We start from the raw sequence: 16,313 nt of genomic DNA on the forward strand, positions 1-16,313 counted from the left end.
ACCTATATACACATATATATAGACATATACATATGTGTGTGTGTGTGTATTTTAAAAGTCTCAAATATAATTCAACTAAAATATGATGATATTTCTCACTTTGGATGTTATATGTGATTCATAGGCCTGTGTCCCCAAGTCGTTTGTCATCCAGTCTTAATCAATCTTAACTTCCCCCCTTTTCAAGTCACATATCTATTTTCTAAATGTTCATGACTCCCAAACACACATGAGCACAATAGCAATTCTTTTTAAATATGGTGTCTCACTATGTTCTGCTTTTTAAAAAAAATATTGAACTTATTTTTTGCTTCATTAACTCATTTAGAAACTCATCTGGATCAAATTCATCAAACAGTAACTGTTGCTAAGCCCCGGTGAGGCCCGTGGACTCCAGAGATGTAGAACAGAGTTTCTTCCCTTTAAAAGTCTGGCATTAGTCACAGGAAAGTATATTTTTATTGTAATTATCTTCACAAAGGCTTGGGGGAGTGATGAAAGAGTGGATACAGAAATAGTTCACCTGTCCTGAGGAGGCAGGGGCGCTTGTGTGAAGACATGCAGATCTCAAAGACGTATTGAGGGGTGTCCCCACCTCTCCAGGTGGCACACACATTAGGCACATGCCATCGTCAGTAATCACCTAGTTGGATAAAAGCATCTATTTCTTGCAAAATGCTGTTAAGTTCCTGAAGAATAAATGCTGCATCTCAAGAAACCTCACATGTCAGCATGTAGAAAAGGAGTCTGAGAGAAATGTGGCTCAGCTACTTCAAGAGAGGACCCACGAGAAAAGGAATCTGGGCTTTTCCGTGTGAGCTTATGTGACTACACATGAAGCCAGGTCTGTGATTTTGTTCCCACGTGATTCAGTAGTAATATCCGGTAGCTCCCTCTAGGTGCTGATCTCAAGAATTCTGAAGGGTTTGGCCGGTTTACTAAGTGGCAGCTACCCAAAGCTAAATAGTGAGGAAGATATCTAAGCCTGAAGTGAACTCGGGCCATCTGGCAGAGCAGCTTAAGGGGATGTTCCATGAAACCATGGCATGAGTGAAGATAGGGAAGTGAATAAACATATACGTTATAAGGAACCATGATGTTTAATAAATGAGTTTATGCACAGGAAAAAAAAAACAAAACTTGAAGCCTAGCCAGAATGCCCTTACCAGTGATCTGTCACACTGCCGACCGAGTGCCAGAGCACCATTACGTGTGCTTTGAAGGTGAGCCCACTAAAATAAGCTCCTTCTGGCTAATGGTGTATAATAAATGATGGCCTGAAGTGATGGACAGGGTAACAGGCATCATAGTGAAAATCACTGGGAATCGCTGAGGCCCACACTATCGAGTGCGCATAAAAGAAGATTTCACCGATAGACCATGAGGAAAACGTACATCTTCCTTGAAGTTAACAGAAAGGTGTGCTTCACAGTGTATGCACCTTGTGATCTCAACTAGAACGTACAAGTTGTTGTTAGGGGCAATGATTATTTCCAATGCAAACTAGACCATGAAAAGTTGAGCAAGATGGGCATAAAATACTAGTACAGGCACCGTGCACAGGTACAAACATTCAGTTAATTCAGAAAACATTGCTACATGCAAAGTAGTATTTATGAAAAGTCCAGTTGTATGTATATATGGACTTTTTTTTTTTTCTCTAGAAAATGCAGTGGAAGATTAGAACTATAAAAGGGAAGCTGGCAGAGTGAAGAGACGTGATATGGATTCAGAACTGAGTGAAAGGACCAGGCTGAAAGCCGTGAGAAATTGTATGACTGGAAGTTGGTAAGGTAAGGCGTGTGAAATCCTGGTGGGATGCAAGAAAGCTGCCAGTTCCCCAGAGATAAAGCTTGGCATAAATAGCATGGACTTATACTGAAGTGATAAAACGGTTAAAAACAGGAAATCTGCCGGGCGTGGTGGCACACACCTTTAATCCCAGCACTCGGGAGGCAGAGGTAGGAGGATTGCTGTGAGTTCGAGACCACCCTGAGACTCCACAGTGAATTCCAGGTCAGGCTGAGCTACAATGAGACCCTACCTCAACCCCCCCCCCAAAAAAAAACAGGAAATCACCAATATTTCAAAGTTTTACTGACCCTTTTCATTTTAAAATTGAGATACAAACAGTACTTTAAAATTATTATCAAGGAAAACCTGAGTTGAAGAGATGGCTCAGTGGTTAAAGGCACTTGCTTACAATGCCTTCTGGCACAGGTTTGAGTCCCCATTACCCAGGTAAAGTCAGACATACAAAGTGGCACATGTGTCTGGAGTTCATTGGCAGGGGCAGAAGCCTCTGGTATGTTGATTGTTTCTCTGTCTCCTCTCTCTTTCCTCTCTTTCCTGTCTATCCTCTTTCTCTCTGTCCTTGCAAAAAATAAAATAAAATAGCATAACATAAAATAAAATACTTTAAAAAGAAAACCTAATGTGCATAGTTTCAATAACAGTTAACCAGTTATTTACAATAGTGGAGTTCTGCATGGCCCGTGCTTCCAAACAGTCTTTGCTTTCAATATTGTCTCTCATTGTCAAGGCAACTCTCATCTGTGCCTTCCTCCCCCATTGAGCCCAGCCACTGATCATTCTAAATGCCGCTTTGCCCATCAGATCTGCCATATAGAAAACTGTCTTCCTTTCAGAGTGCAAGTTAATACTGATTTCTTTAATTTCTCTATAACACTGCATTTTCGTCTGAATCCAAACATTAAAAAAAAAAAATCCTGATGAGATGTTCTGTGAGAATAGAAAAGTCATCCAAGTTTGCATTATTACAGAACGAAAGTGACATATTTATGACTAATGTGTTTTCCTGCTGCAAAAGTCAACTGCCCTTCTGGAGGCACACTTCTTACTGATTGTGAACTGTAACACTAGTTTACAATCCCTCTGTAGCTCCTGAGTTAGGCTTGCTGGAGAGGGCTGTCTGGAAGTGGCTGGAAAGGCAAGATGGAAAGGGAAGATGCCGTAAGGACACGCTGAAGCAGAATTTCAGGCAAGTCAGCATAGCTGAGGAGGAAGGGAAGTTTGCCAACTGGGCAAGCAAGAACAGACAGCATAGCTCTTTTGAAGCAAATGCATCAGGCAGAGATGCTATGAAGAGGCAGAGGCTTAAAGGGTGCCAGATTTCACAAATAGCTATTATTTGCCACAAACAAAAATACTGCCATCCCATGCAGATCTTTGAAAAGGACTGCAAAGCTATTTTGTGCGAGGTTCAGCCATAAAGATGGAATTAACATACAATCAAATGATGTAGAAAGAAAATCATTTGTATTGATGTAAACTATTAACTTATATATAAAATTGAGGCTGGGTAAGAAGACTTTGCATACTCTGCATTTTGAATAAGGCAATATTTGACTGGCTCATGAATTACGATGCACTTCACCCAACAGGTGAATTCTTACATTTGTTGATCTCCTGGGTCACTTCTCAGATTCTAGCACATATATGAAACATTTAATTGCATGCTATATTAGTTTCCTTCGACTCCTACAACAAATTACCACAGTGCTAGTGCACTTACTAAGCAAAATCATTATTTTAAAGAGCTAGAGTCATAAGTCCAAAACATGCTTTCTCTAAGCTCCCTTCACTGTGTCGGAGGATCTGTGTTCTGTTTCTTGCGGAGTGTTTTATAGGGAGAACCTTTAATTGCCTCCTGACTTCTCAAGGCTGCCTGTATCCCTTTCAGTGTCACAGGTAGCCATTGTCATCTGGGCCTTCTGACGCCTTCTTCCATGTTAAAGGACCCTTGTGACTACCCTGGGCTGCCCCAAAGAAGTCAAGAGAACTTCCTCATTTTAAATTCAGCCAGTTAGCAACATTAAATCCGATGGCGACAGTTTGAATTTTCCTTACCCATTTAACATGGCATGTTACAGAATTGAGGATGTTGGCATCATTGAGGAGACTGTACTCTCCCTACCAGAGTCAGACTTCTGACTCATCACCACAAATGCACAGTGAATTCCACCGTCCAAGGTACCTATATTCTCACTTCATTACAGTTCTAAGTCACACACACACACACACACACACACACACACACACACACACACACACACCTCAATTCTATCAAGTTAAATGTGTCATCTCTTAGCACCTCTACCATTTAAATCAGGTCTTTCCAGGACTTCTAACTAGGAATCATGCTCAGGTCCAATTTTGCTCCATCTCTCAACCTATAAAATTCAATAAATATGTGACCAGGCCCCTAAACACAATCGTGGATGGGAATAGAATAGCCCATACATCCCTGCTCAAAGAAGAAACAAAAAAGGAAAAAAATGAAGTCTCAGTCTTGTGGAATTTTGTTTTGTTTTGTTTTTTTCATTTTTGTTTTTTCAAGGTAGGGTTTCACTCTAGCCCAGGCTGACCTGGAATTCACTCTGTATTCTCAGAGTGGCCTCAAAGCCACGGTAATCCTGCTACTTTTGCCTCCCGAGTACTGGGATTAAAGGCGTGTGCCACCACGCCGGGCCTAACCTTAAGAAATTTTAAATCTGCCTGATGGGTTCCATTTTGTTGTGATGCTTGGCAGCCATCTCCAAGTGTCGCTTAGCTCTGCCTTCTCAGCTGAAGAACCCACCCTTTTACAGTTGTGCCCTCAGGGTCAGCCTTCTTTCTCCATGAAAGCCAGCACATGTTTACATGTGAGTGGTAATCATAGCATGTTTCTTGATATAAATACTGGAAGGGTGAAGGGGAATGTCTGGGTTTTTTCATTATTATTTTTTGAATCATCTACCTTCTTCTAGTTCAAGATGAAAATGTTCTTGCTGACATGACACCCTTAAGAACCATGGGTACTTCCTTTGTAAGTTACGGGATTCACTCCACTAGTGATAACTTCCCTTCATGGGTCTTTTCTTAACATTCCAGTGTCCAATGTTGGCTTCTGTATTTAATAAGAAGATTCATCAACCACATCCTGAATCACTTTAAAGAAACTTTTGTGAGATTGAATATACCAGTCTTCTGACCTTATTGTGCAGTCAGTAAAACAAGGCTCATCTTGTTTGCTTTCATCATTACTTTTTTTTTCCAACACCACCCTAACAGCTCCTACATTTTAATTGACAATGAATTTCCTTATGGATGTTTTATCTTATTTTATGTATATGTGTGTATGGGTGGTGTGCATGCCTATGTTTGTGCACCTTAGTATGTGTATGGGTGCACGTGTATGAGCAGGTCAACATGTATGCTCAGGTACACATGTATGTGTGTGGAGGCCAGGGCTAGACAACAGATGGCTTCTTCAGTTGCTGTTCACCTTAGTTTTTGAGTGTCATTCACTGAACCCAGAGGAGCTTAGCAGTTTTACTAAGCTTGCCTTCCAGAAAGCCACACATATGTTCCTGTTTCTGCTTCTCCGGCACTTTGATGATGGCTACACTCCACCACAGTTGGCTTTTCCATGAATGCAGGAGCTCCAAAGGCATGTTTTCAAGCCAGAAACACTCAACCCTCTGAGCCATATCCCTAGCCCTCAATCTTCTTAAGATTCTAAGTAAATTGGTCAAATTCTCTGTTTTACATGTGACTTAGGAAAAAATGACTGGATTAAGCTTTCTCATTTAATGCAACAAGAATCCCTTCCTCTCAATTCCCAGCTCATGTTGCTGGATTTCTACTGAGATTTTTTTTTATCATAAATGGCTTTAGCTTTCATATTTCCAAGAATAGTCTACTTATAGTAATTTAGGTTTTCTTTAAGGTGTGGGAATTTTCTCTACTCTGAACTTAACTTCCTCCTAAGTCCATACTAGTGAGCAGTAGTAACATTCCTATTTCTTCTAATAGTCCACTTACGGTAATGCATACATTTTCTCTAGTATACTTCTCAAAATTCCTCCAGATTTATCCATGGCTAATTCACAAGAACATTTCCACATGTTAAGGGACATATTTATAGTAGCATTACTCTTCCAAGAACTAAAATTGGTATTTGTCTCATATTATTTCTGGAATAAATTACCACCCACTTCGTGGTTACAGGTATCATGAATCTGTTATTTTACATTTCATTTGCAGTGACTGGAGGCTCTGGAGTACTCATTCTCTCTCTCTCTCTTTCTCTCTCTCTCATAAATTAATAAAAATTAAATATTAAAAAATAAAAGGCTAAAGAGAAGGTTTAACAGGTAAGGTACTTGTCTGCAAAGCCAAAGGACCCAGGTTTGATTCCTCAGGACCCATGTCAGCCAGATGTGCAGGGTGGGGTGGCATATTCATCTAGAGTTTGTTTGTGGTGGCTGGAGGGCCTGGAGTGCCCATTCTCTCATCTCCTCTCTCTCTCTCTCTCTCTGTCTCTCTTTCTCCCTCATAAATAAATAAATAAATAAAAACATTTAAAAATATGTTCTTTGGCAAAGTATATGCAAACACATAATTTGCAAAGCATATTGGTCAAATATGTAGTAATAAATTAAATGTTAACCAGAAATGTGCAGAAGATTATGCCAATAACTATTATACATGGACAAACCCAGAAACATGAAAATTCAAAAGAACACAGAAGACATGCATTATTTCTCTGTTTTATTTTTGGTAAGTATGTTGAATGTTCGATTTGTCTAAATGTTGTACCTTTTCTATATAGCAATTTAAATGAAAACTGAAAGTGGTGGTTCTTGTGGTTTGGATGGGCAAGTACCCTCATGACCATTTAAGTCATGATTTCCACTGAGACTTTCAAACATCTAACTAATCCCATTTCTGAACCTAAACCTACTCCAGGAGAGCTGAGTATACTGTGTCTATCTCTGTCTATCACTCTACTAAGTGTCCCTTAGGGACACAGCTGCATACAGAAGCCCAGACTCGAGGGTTGCTGGGTAAGGTAACTGATAGCATTTGACATCATGAGGGAAAAAAAAGAAGTATGTAAAATACTGAACAAGAAAAATTGAAATATCTTTTATATATGGTGGTACTTTGAATATAATAATGTAAATGTATGGCCTTACAGACATAGGTATTTTATTAAAGTTGAGTTTGCAACTTCAGACTCTAGCAAGCAGCTTCCAGCTATGGGGAGAGGGGGTGTCACTGGGTGCAGATCTAAATCTCAGCTCAAAGGTGTGTGGAGAGCAGTTTGGGGCTTTGGGGATTGTATTTGCTGCTAGTTGGTGTTTGCTTATAGCAGTTGTTTCATGATTGACGAAACTTCCTCTACATCTAGAAGCTTGAAACAAGCTGATTCCTCCCATAAACTGCATCTGGTTGGATAGCAACATGGAGCTGACTGCAGTACCTTGAGTATTTTTAATGTGTGAGCCACAAGTTTAAACCAAGGGCTCTGTGAACAGAGAACATGTCAGCAGCAACAGGTACGGGAGAGAAACATGAAAACATTCATCTTGTTCATGCTTAGATGGTCAGAGAAGGCAGGAATGTGTATAAGAGAAAGGAAGAGAGGAAGGGGGGGCACATGATAGTATTTGGGGTAATATTGAATCAAAATATAACGGTGCCCACTCAGGAAAGGGGAATTCTGGACTCATACGTAAGAGAGTGATGAAATATGGATGATATAATGTTACTTCTTAATTAAATTTATTAATATAACTGTCCTAAAGTACCTGCAATACATAATTGAATTTCAGCCATAACCATCACCCTTTGGAGAATGCGCATCAGCAGGTTTACATAATGGAGAAACACGCTGTCGTTCAAAGTCTGGGCAGTTCACCAACCAGACAGCACACTCTCCCTTATCCTCTGGCTTCACCTATGCACAAGTGAAAGAAACCCCAAGGTTTCTTTTCGATCTAAACAAGATGCACATCTATAACAGGAATCAGTCAGGGACCCCTGTGGTCTTACCTAGAATGTTGCCATGAGCAAAGCACAAAGTCCAGCAGTGACTCATTAAATAACCACAAACCCCTGGACATTGCCATGGCCCATCCCCAAAGCAAGGAGAAAGCCCTCTTATTGTTACAGAAAACTTCTCAACCATCTTCCTTTTCCTTTGCTATTGCTTTCAATATCCTCTGCACAGATGGGAGCTAATCCTGGAAATTCTCTCTCCCACTCTCAATTTCTCTCCTGAACACCCACCTAGACCAAGCTGCATTTTTTTCCTTTCTTTTATTTTTCTTTTATTTATTTATTTTTTTTTTTTGTTTGTTTCTCTGACTTTTCCCTCATCTCCCGGCCTGAGCAGTCTGTGTTACATGGGTGAAGTCAATGGGTTCACTAGTCTTGGTGAGTGAGGGAAAAGAATGACAGGAAGAAGAGAAGGCATTCTCATGTTAATATCTCTGGCAACTGCCACATGTTAAAAATGTTGTCTCTATTGTTTTAAGTTTTCATTTGGTTTCTTGAAAAATATGCCTCAGGAGAAAATTTGATTTTAGTTTCCTTAAATTTTCTATTGTATAATCTTTCCTGAGGCTAAAATGAGAATATTTTGAGTCAGCCATATAGATTTAAAAAAAAGGAAAAAGACAGCACTAACTATGTAAAATTATGTGGTCTTTTACTTACACAAATCTCTTTAACCTTCGCATTGAAAACCAGAATATTGTGAACTTTTAGATAAAATGAAAGCTAAGCTTAAAACATACTTTCTCTTCTTTTTTCAGAGCATATGTCAGAACATTAATTTTTCAGCTAAGAAAATGTTAAAAGGTTTTAAAGTGATTAAGTATATATGTCTGAGCATTTCTCACAAAAAGGAGAAAGTACTGTACCAAGTAATTAAGATGACATTAAATGCAAGGCAATATTTTACCCAAATAATGTGCTTCATGTACCAGGCATAGAAATATTTTTGAAACGCTCGGATTGACTCTCTGCACGGCAGTATACTCCGCGATGCCTTTGAAGTCAATGAGCATGCAGTTTGAGAGGAGGCTCGGAACTGGGCAGAATGTCCCTAAAAGACTTTGAGCTCCTCAGATGAAAGGTGCTATTTAAGTACAAAGTATCATAATAATTCCAATATTTTAAAAACTCCACTCACTTCAATGAGACTGGCTAAGTCGGCCTCACCTATCTGTTACTTTGAGGTGTAGTCCTGCAGTTAACTTCCTCAGTAGGGCGGGTGTAACTTCCTCTCAAAAATAGTACCGAAAAGCACATCACCCCAAAAGGAAGATTCCATAAATGTCCCATGCCACATCTGAAAACAGCAGAAACATCTCTTCATTAGAAAGCAATGTAAAAGCTTTGCAAACTGTATCTGTTACTGGAGGGAGAAAAAGATTACCCCCCGCCCCCCGCAGAAATAAACATTGTGGATGTTTTCCTAGACATTGATGGCAACATCCCCCGGTAAAGCCAACATCCTGGGAAGTGCAGGAGTCACTGTAGTTCTTTTTTTTCCACTCTGTAGTTTTTATTTCCTAGTAGCCTCAGAAAGAAGGCAGTTAATTGTGGGGATCTGTTCTTCCCTGATCAAAACAATCTCAAATTGAATTTGAATAACCAAAAAAAAAGGTTTAGTACTGTGGACATGGCTTAGGAGTTAAGAGCACTTGCCATGCAAGCTGAGGGGCAGACAGTGTCATGTTTGACTCCCCAGAGTTCAGGTAAGGAGCCAGGGATGAGCATGCAGTTTTGAGAATCTCTGAGGCTCACTGACATTCAGCAGCTCGAGTTTGAAAGAGAGATCCTATCCCAGAGAAAAAAAAATATATACATACACATACATTGTATATATAAATATATATATATAACATATATACATACATCATATATATATACATATATATATGTATATATATATATGCACACACACACATATATATTGATGAGGGATAAGAGTAGCACACCAGACATTCTCCTCTGGCCTCCACCCACATGTGCATGGGCTCACCCACTTGCACACACACACATACACACACACACACACACACACACACACACACACACGAGAAATGGTATTGTCCCTTGTAAAAACTCATTTAAAATGTTCAACTACAGTGCTTTATATTTTAATCTGAATTTATTTACACATGTAATGCCAAAAACATACGACGAGCATTACTGAGAGATGAGTGAATTCTATTCTAACTCCAGTTTTTACCCCCAAGTCTCTGTTTCTATCCTGCCACTCCATGCCTGGGATACCCAATGCTGTATGTTTGCTACATATTGTTATCATTTTATTTCACGCCTTGTAAGTATTTGCTAGTCTTTGAGTTTCTGTAATAGTTGTGGTTTAAATATTTTTAAAGGAAGTGCCTTGTTAAATAAGATATATATACATGACAAAACATGGGCACTTTTTTATTACATATATATACATATACATGTACATATTTGTTGTTGTCTGTGCACTTTCATATTTCTAAGGTAGCTTTTAGCATTTTCAGTGTTCTGAGCACTTATCTCCATTCTTGAAACTCAGAGAATGTATGGCTGAGGTCAACTTGTAATAAGATGAAGGGGAATCTTATTTTAGCCACCCTCGATTTCCTCTGGTCTCTTTGAGTTCTTTAAGTTATAGCCTTATACTTTGTAGGCCCCAAGATTTGAACTAGCCAATTTCTCCCTCATCCTCACAAACCTTCTTGTGCATTCCAGTCTATAATATGAGGTGATGCACCCCTGTCCTCTAGATCTGAGTGATGGCATGGGATCCAAAAATAGCCATCAGTGATGTGAAAATTAAAGAGACATCAGCATGTGTAGAAGAAGCAAAAACAACCCTTCTTTAACTATGGGTCCTCTGGCTCTGTCTTCCTACCCTCACTGTCCATGGATGACCTCTGGCTGGCTGGTTCCCAGGGCATCACTGCAGTTCCTAAGTACAAGCACTAGGGACAACAGGAGCTGCTGATTCGAAAAGAAACTCAGACAGTAAGATGTTAAGGAATAGGAACAATTTTGAAGATACGTGTTGACATAGATTAGCATACCACTAAGGCAAGATGAAAGCAAAAGGCTAGAGAAAGGAGGTGGGAGATCATAGGGGTTTGAGAACTAAGGTGGCATTGGAGAAACTAATCTACATTATGGCTGTACACCACTGAGTAGCTTAGCTCCGTGCTATTAATCATACATATGATATAATTAAATTTCAGAGTTCGGAATGCATAGACTGAGTCTGTAATTGGAATGCAAATTTTTCGTCACAGTTTGGCTCTGCCAGGTATATTTTCATGTAGGAAAAATTATACTTGGTAGATTTCAAGAATTATTCTGCAACATGCATTCATGTGTATATATATGCATGTGTGTGTGTGTGTGTGTGTGTGTAATTCATTTTGTTAGTAACAAAAAGGATTTTTTTTTTCCCCAAAGATAGGTATACTCTCAATTGTGGGTGAAGATATCAACTTTCTTGGGCTAAACTTAATATCCAGATTCCAGATTAAGGTAAATTCATGGAAATAAGAAAAACCACATGGCTTTCCTTTTCCTACTTCTGCCTTGATGTTTGTGATGACTTCCATCAGCATAACTATAACCCCCACCTGGGAATCCATCAAAAAATATATAATGCATATAAGGTTCAGATGTGCGGTAGTTTGAGTGTGAAATGTCCCGCTACCCTTATATTTTAAATGCTTGGTCCTCAGCTGGTGGCAGTTTGGAAGGTGAAACCCTTGCTGACAGAGTTGTGTTACTGGAGGCCTGCTAATGGGTATTACAGCCAGCTACCCCTTGCCAGAGCTCTGCTCAATCTTCTGATTTCTATGAGCTGCTTGAACAAGATGCCACGTCCAGCTTCTGCTCCAGCATCATGGCCCTCTCAAGATGAAACTGCCCCTCCAGACTGTAAGCAGAAATAAACCCTTTCCTTCCCTGGTCTGGTGTTCTATCCCAGTAAAAATAAAGCTAATTACAACAAGGTGTGGCTGTTATTTTCTTTCTTTGTTTTTCTTATTCTTTGCTTTTCTTTTAATTTTTCTTTACCTTAAAAGTGTGCAGAAGAATGGTTCTATTTGGAAAACTATCTAAGATACTTGTTTTCTTGCAATAGCCTATGTCTAAACTTCCTTACTATAAAAGAACACATTATCTGATTTATTTAAAAAAAAAATCTCTGTGTGTATAGTTGAGATCTCACAAGCACTTAGAAAGTTCAAATTCTGCCTAGAGAGATGGCTTAGTGGTTAAGGTGCTTGACTGTGAAGCCTAAGGACCCGTGTTTGCTTTTCCATGTCCCACGTAAGCCAGACACACAAGGTGACATAAGAGCTCAAGGTCGCACTTGTGAACAAAGTGGTGGACACATGTGTAGTTTAATTGCAGTGGCTGTGGCCCTGGTACACTACTCTCTCTTTTTTCTCTCTTTCATTCTCTTTTTCATAAAGGTGTGTACCACACACCATCAAAGTTCAAATTCACAAATCTAGACTGTTTGACTTGTACTTAAGAAAATTCTGAGGGCTGGAGTGATGGCTTGGCGGTTAACATGCTTGCCTGTGAAGCTAAAGGACCCAGGTTTGATTCCCCAGGACTCACATAAACCAGACGCACAATGTGATACATGTGCCTGGAGTTTATTTGCAGTGGCTAAAGGCCTGGCATGCCCATTCTCTCTCTATGCCTCTTTATCTCTTTCTGGCTCTCTTTCTCTCTCTCAAATAAAATAAAATAATAAAGTGTTTTTTAATTAAAATTTTTGAGATTGTCAACATTACCTTTACTTTTAAAATATGCTGAAGGATAGAATATGATGAATTGTATCTTCTAAAGTCTATAGTGTGAAAGGCAGAAAGCAAGCTAAGCCCAAAAGCCCAGGATGGCTCAAAGTCCATGTCTTTCCTACATGTTGACTAGACCAGCCCTGGTGTAGTGAGCAGATCTTTATCTTTCTACCATGCATGGTTCCACTTGGGCTTCCAGGTGGCTTCAGCAATATTTTATACGTTGAATCATGACATCACTTGAGGAGCTCTTCTTTCCTGAAGTTCTCCAGGTCAGTAAACATTAAAACAAACACGAACTCGGGCTGGTGAGATGGTGTAGCGGTTAAGGGCTTGCCTGTGAAGCCTAAGAACCCCAGTCCAAGGCTCGATTCCCCAGGACCCACGTTAGCCAGATGCACAAGGGGGCGCACGCGTCTGGAGTTCGTTTGCAGTGGCTGGAGGCCCTGGCGCGCCAATTCTCTCTGTCTCTCTCTTTCCCTCTCTGTCTTTCTCAGACGATCTTGAGACGTAGGCAGGCTGTGCATTGCTGAAACCCTAGCTAAGCTTTCATTGCCGATTTCACTGACGAGCCGAGTTCTCAGCAACACCCCTTTATGGCCTGAGTTGTCACACATTCAGCCATGCTGGCACTAGCATTGGGCCATATAACATGATCTTTCACCATCACCTTTGTGTTTGTCCTCTCTCCCTCCCGTATCCTGCGCTGGTCCCTCTGTAGTCATTCTACCTAGCCCACCACCAGTTTATTCTACTTTGCATGGGATCATTTCCTCAAGGTTCCTTTCACTTAGTTGTTCCTGGAGATCAAATCTTATTCTACAGATGAAGGAAAGTGGCTCCAAGGGAACCAAAAGCAAAGAATGATGTTTATGTCAAATGGACCCAGAAGGAAGAGAAGCGTTTCTGTGTTTATTATGAAAGGGGCTCACTAATTTTACATTCTTTAGGAAACCATGGATTTAAATCCTGGACATTAAGTTCATGATCAGAAACACCAAAGGGGAAATGTAACTTGTAATATTATGCCATGTGTCCCTGTTTTAGATCCAAGTTATATTCAAAACAAGCATTTATGAAACAAAACAAAACAAAAACACATGCATTTACAACTCCAGTACTAATAATACGCTTGGCAAAATAATTAGGTGTCTATATCTTTCTGGAGCATGGAAAATTAGTTTGACTGTACATCTGATCTCTGTGTGAAATTCAGTTTTAGAAAAGTGTAATCCAAACCACAGTTCCTTAATGACATGAAACATTTCAAATGCTTATGGTTAACTCATGTGGTATATTTAACATTTGATGTATTTAACTAATATTATGTCATAGTGACTGTAATTGTAAATCTCGGTTCAAGTATTGTTAAATTTTAAATCCTTGTTCAGCATGTCCTGTTTATATGCTTCCTTGATAATGAAGGATTTATTTTTTTACCCCTTTGGCAGCCCTCGAAATGGAACTCATGCTAGCCTATCACTCCACCACTGAGCCAAAACCTCTATAATAAAAAATGGGAGGTTCACACATTCTGCATTTATCCCTAAGTCTCCTGTTTCTCAATGAAATATAATCCTTTCTTTCTGTCTTTCTTCCTTTCTCTCTCTTTCTTTCTTGTTTTTTATTTTTTAATTTTTTTGGCTATTTCAAAATAAAATGGCTCATTTTATCAAACTTCAATTGATGAGTGTAAGATGCCTTTTCAATGTCATAATGTGGTAACATTTGTATTGTAATGAATAATAGCTTTTAATAGCATGAGCCCACCAACATCACAGACTAGAATATCAGCATGTTAGAGGGAAAATGGTCACTGCTGAATAATTTTATAATTACACCTAATATCTTCTAGGCCTTGGAAAAACATAGCTGGCTGCCACAGGTCTCAGCTTTCTTTTCATATAAGGAATTTGCATTTCTAAAAAGAAATTAGTCTGCTTTATAGTAGGATCCATTTGCCTTAAAATGATAATTTTCAGAACAAATGAATTCAAGTTCTCCAAAAATTATTTTAATGAATACATTTTATAATGCTACAATTTAATTTTCAAGTATATTGAGATCTGTGTATAGTTAGTCTCCCTACTACGCACTGTCTTTCGAGTTATACATTGCAGAACAATTGAAGTTAATTTAAGAAATTGTGTTGCTGCTGACCACATAGACATTTGAGTTATTCTGCTCTACCTGCTTAGTAGAAGCTAAATTTTAAGGATTTTGTTTTGTTTTCTTGAAAAATTTATGAAATATAAAGAGAAAGCATTGTTGATTTGGCTTTACACAAAACCAGAAAATCCTTTAAACACTTTTATCACATCACAAAAGATTATGTGCTATGAAGATAGAAAAGCAGGGCAAAAGAGACAAGTTGAATTAAAAAAAAAAACAAAAACAAGCTTCTACTTACCCGGCGTGAAATTATATCGAGCCGAAAATCCCATAGATTCTAGCTCTCCATCAGCAAAAAATTTAATCCATAGAAATCTCCCACTGGATTTTATGACAGGTGGATTTTGTTGTCCACAGAAACGTCCAATTATTGGAGAAAAGCCAAAAGGTCCATCTCGAACTTCAATGTGATCAAATTTGCACTCCCAAGAAGGTTCAATAGAGTATTTTTCATCAAAGTAAAGTTCAATGCACTGCCTTGGGGCAGCTGTAAAAAAAGAAAGAAAAGAAAGAAAGAAGAGAGAGAAGATTTAGTCATGAAGGCCAGTTCTAAAATCTTCAGGCTGATCTTTTAAGTTCTATGTCAGACTGTGTCTGTATGCATTTTATCGAACTCTGGGGATGATTTACTTGGAAATGTAAACAATAAAGGTCATATATATTCTAGGGGCTATTTTCATAAGAAATGCCCAAGGGATGATTCTGAAAATTTATGATGTTGGTCCAGTGCATAAAATTTTTGTAACACAAACAAGAAGACTTGAGTTGGGTTCCAAAAGCCAGGCTTAGAAAGGCACATGCTTCAAACACTGGTGAGTTGGAGGCACACGGATCTCTGCGGCTGGCTGGCTATCTACCCTAAAAATCATTGAGTGCTAGGTTCACTGAGAGACCTTGTCTCAAAGAAACAAAGTGAAGAGTGATTGAGGAAGATACGCAACCTCTGTCCACATCAAACACACACACACATGCAAATGGAGCTGCCCATACATAGGAACAAACACATATAAACACATATATGGTATACACACATACATACATTTATATTAAAAAAAAAAAAAACAGCCAGGCGTGGTAGTGCACGCCTTTAATCCCAGCACTTGGGAGGCAGAGGTACAGGATCACTGTGAGTTCAAGGCCACCCTGAGAATACAGAGTGAAGTCCAGGTCAGCCTGGGCTACAGTGAGACCCAACCCCGAAAAACAAAACAAAACAAACAACAACAAAAAATAACAGACCATGTTACACAGAACATGATTGGGACATTATAGTTTAAATGGACCTTTTCATGTCTAACACAGAGCTAACCCTGGTGAGAAATGCATGCTAGAAGACAGATGATGGTGGATTGCCTTCTAGATGCTGAAGTGATCAGGCTTCAGGTCAGAAAACAAGATAGCATTATTCAGCAGGGAGTTAAACAATCACTCAAGCAGTTTCAACTTGTATCTTGATCTTGATTAGGTCCACGTGCAAATACAGGGGCAAGGAAGCACTCTACCAGCAATGAATGCTAA

The 16,313-nt window shown here is 39.2% G+C and overlaps 1 protein-coding gene across 13 annotated transcripts in view; it reads right to left on the reverse strand.

The window, feature by feature from the left end:
• Neto1 (neuropilin and tolloid like 1) overlaps positions 1–16,313 on the reverse strand; it is a 201,866-nt gene that overhangs the window by 175,816 nt on the left and 9,737 nt on the right. For 11 of the 13 annotated variants that reach the window (XM_045135136.1, XM_045135135.1, XM_004654815.2 and 8 more), the window contains exon 4: positions 15,034–15,282. In XM_045135136.1, the coding sequence (XP_044991071.1) occupies positions 15,034–15,282 (249 nt within the window). Of the gene's footprint in view, positions 1–9,073; positions 9,146–15,033; positions 15,283–16,313 lie in introns of those variants that run through there. The other 2 variants (XM_045135143.1, XM_045135138.1) reach the window with 2 other exon arrangements.

This window comes from Jaculus jaculus, chromosome 15, assembly GCF_020740685.1.
Source record: "Jaculus jaculus isolate mJacJac1 chromosome 15, mJacJac1.mat.Y.cur, whole genome shotgun sequence".
NCBI lineage: Eukaryota > Metazoa > Chordata > Mammalia > Rodentia > Dipodidae > Jaculus > Jaculus jaculus.